At 52.8% G+C, this 2,500-nt stretch overlaps 1 protein-coding gene across 1 annotated transcript in view; it reads right to left on the bottom strand.

Annotated features, from left to right (window-relative positions):
• The window catches only part of kiaa1109 (KIAA1109 ortholog), a 70,076-nt gene that overhangs the window by 35,158 nt on the left and 32,418 nt on the right, over positions 1–2,500 (bottom strand). The window contains 8 exon segments of the mRNA XM_025059126.1: positions 1–146; positions 248–400; positions 534–684; positions 848–999; positions 1,206–1,417; positions 1,651–1,851; positions 1,947–2,149; positions 2,277–2,404. The exon segment at positions 1–146 is cut by the window's left edge and continues 95 nt beyond it. Coding sequence (XP_024914894.1) covers positions 1–146; positions 248–400; positions 534–684; positions 848–999; positions 1,206–1,417; positions 1,651–1,851; positions 1,947–2,149; positions 2,277–2,404 — 1,346 coding nt within the window.

Here is a 2,500-nt window from a genome sequence, read left to right as displayed (position 1 = left end):
TGAGGCTCTCTGGGTTTGGCCAGTTGATTGGGCCTCGTTGGACCAATGGCCTTGAAGCCCTGAGTCACCACGATAAATTTCATCCACTGTCTGGCCAGAGCCACCAGACCTTTCTTCAGAGTCACCAGAGCCGGGACGCCATCATTCTGTGGTGGAAGGTGGGAAAAGAAAGAGAAGAAGAAATGAGTGGCATCTTCAGCACAGCCAGAGCTGGACTTCTACTTTACTGCCTTTGAGCTAAACTGACCATGGTGGCCTCCTCTATGACGGAATAGTCCGACTGTTGGAGGTATCGGTGCAGGATGTGACACAGCATACAGGAGGGGTTCTCGTGCAGGTAACGCGCTCGCTTTGTTACACGGTTGTACTTGCTGCGAATGGGGATGTGGATGCTTTTCTTCTGTGAGTGACAGAACGTAATGGAGAACCTTGTTAATGTGCAGGAACAGCCAGGAGATTTAGACGTTTGTCAAAAGACACGGAGGACACTGAACCATGGGAGGGTTCACGTCGTCCACTGAGGAACCCCTGACCTCCAGAGCCTCAGTCATGATGCAGCCCATGACGGCACAGACGCGCAGCGTTCCCTCCATGTCCAGCTTGCGGAGAGAAGATTTGAGCTGATCCACAGGAACCAGCCACGCTCCTATGGCGGGTGTGGCCGTGCTGAGCAGATTCAGCTGTCTGTGAACGACAGGCACTGGGTTACAGTCTCTCTCACACACACACACACACAGTGTTCTGTCAGTGGACGAAGGACAGCATGTTTGTTTTTATATTCATCATGTGCTGTGGATCCTCCGGTTCGTTAAGGAACGTCGCCTTCAGACTCAGACTTCAGTCTCACCTGGAGATGGTCTGTGAAGGTGAGCGCACGACTGTGGGAGCAGCAAAACTGAACCAGATCTCTCTGATGGTCAGCTTCATGCTGCTGGAGTCAGGAGGGGGGGGCATGAGGGGGAGGTCTTTCTTCAGGTCGTCCGACTCCACCCCCTCATCCTGCAGATCAGAGAATAGCAAAATCAGATGATATGGAAAACTAATGAATGGTTTTGATTGGTCGTCAACAACAACAACAACAACAACAACCATGACGATGTTGTTCAATTACTACATGACAACATATTCTAAGATTGTACTACAGTTGTAGGACGTCCTCCAGGAATGTCCCTGGTCTGGGGGACGTGAAGAACAGGATGACCTACCTGGTCGTCTGAGTCCGAGTGTTCGTTGACATCAGAACCGGGGCTCAGAGGGTCATGGGTCAGGTTGTCATCAGAGACGTCGGTGCTGTAACCACTTCCTGTCTGGGAGCCTGTTGAACCGTTGGACTTGCACGTCCCCGTCTTCGCCCCGGTGTCCGAGTGTCCCATCAACCCAAACGCATTGTAGAGGACGGCTCCTGACTGGCGCCCCCCTGGCAGTGAGAATGGAATCAGTTAGAACCCCTCCCTCAACACTGTGGCGTCTGTTTCCTGTCTCTGCTCTGCCACATCCTGCAGATTTAATTCTGGTCACTTCAGTTTCAGTCTGGGAAACATCAACCCTCAGAACATTCTCACTCTAGTATAGAACTTCTACAGTGTTGTAGGCAGAGACTTCCTGGAGTCACATGACCCTGGACTTCTAGAATCTCCGATCTCAGGTTACCTTTCACTGTCAGGTTCTCGATGCCACATTCAAACATGATCCAGCCCCACTTCTCTAGAACCATGGTGGAGCGGCTGAGGTCTTCTGAGGTGGTCTGTGTGTCGGTCTCATCCACCATTGAAAACTCGTCCATTTCCTCCAGACCAAACAGAACCTTGGACTTCTCAGAGGGAATGGCTGTGATGGCACAGGTACCGATGTCTGTGACAGAAGAACCACCAACACATCAACCATCTGTCACAAACACGGTGAAGAAGAGCGGATGTCACACGTGCTCTGTGATTGGCTGAACCCACCTGTGGAGTCCAGTCCTCGGAGCTGACTGTGGATGCGGTGAACGTTGAGCCTGGCTGCGATCTCTTTGCCTTTCTCGATGCCGGCGTTGGAACGCAGCGAGCCCGAGGACTGAGGCTGCATCTTAGTGGCCGAGGCGTATTTCTCCAGCATGGCAGAGGGTCGGCCATGTTCTGTCGTATTTGGGTTCTCTTCTACGATGCCCCTGTTGGAGGAAGGCATGTACTGCATGATGGAGCTGGACGACGTTTGGCTTCCTTTCATGGTCTGTACAGCAGAAGACTCTGAACTAAGGACTAGTTGAAGTATTAGTCGAGTAGTTGAAGTATTACCTGTTCATCCTGAACTGGGTAGCGATCCTGTCAAAGCACAGCGCCACCAGTGACACATGTGTGACACACTTGGTGGAGGAGGACGGAGAGCCCTCCTCCACCGAGGCCTGGAGGAGGCAGAGGTTGACCTGCACACAGACATGTGGAAACATCAAGGAAGCTCACCCTCACCCCCACCCTCACCCCCCCCCCCCACCCTCCCCTCCCACCCCCCCACACACCAC

The sequence above is a fragment of the Cynoglossus semilaevis genome, chromosome 1, assembly GCF_000523025.1.
Source record: "Cynoglossus semilaevis isolate Cse_v1.0 chromosome 1, Cse_v1.0, whole genome shotgun sequence".
In the NCBI taxonomy this organism is placed as follows: domain Eukaryota; kingdom Metazoa; phylum Chordata; class Actinopteri; order Pleuronectiformes; family Cynoglossidae; genus Cynoglossus; species Cynoglossus semilaevis.
This window is presented reverse-complemented; position numbering and strand designations above follow the sequence as displayed.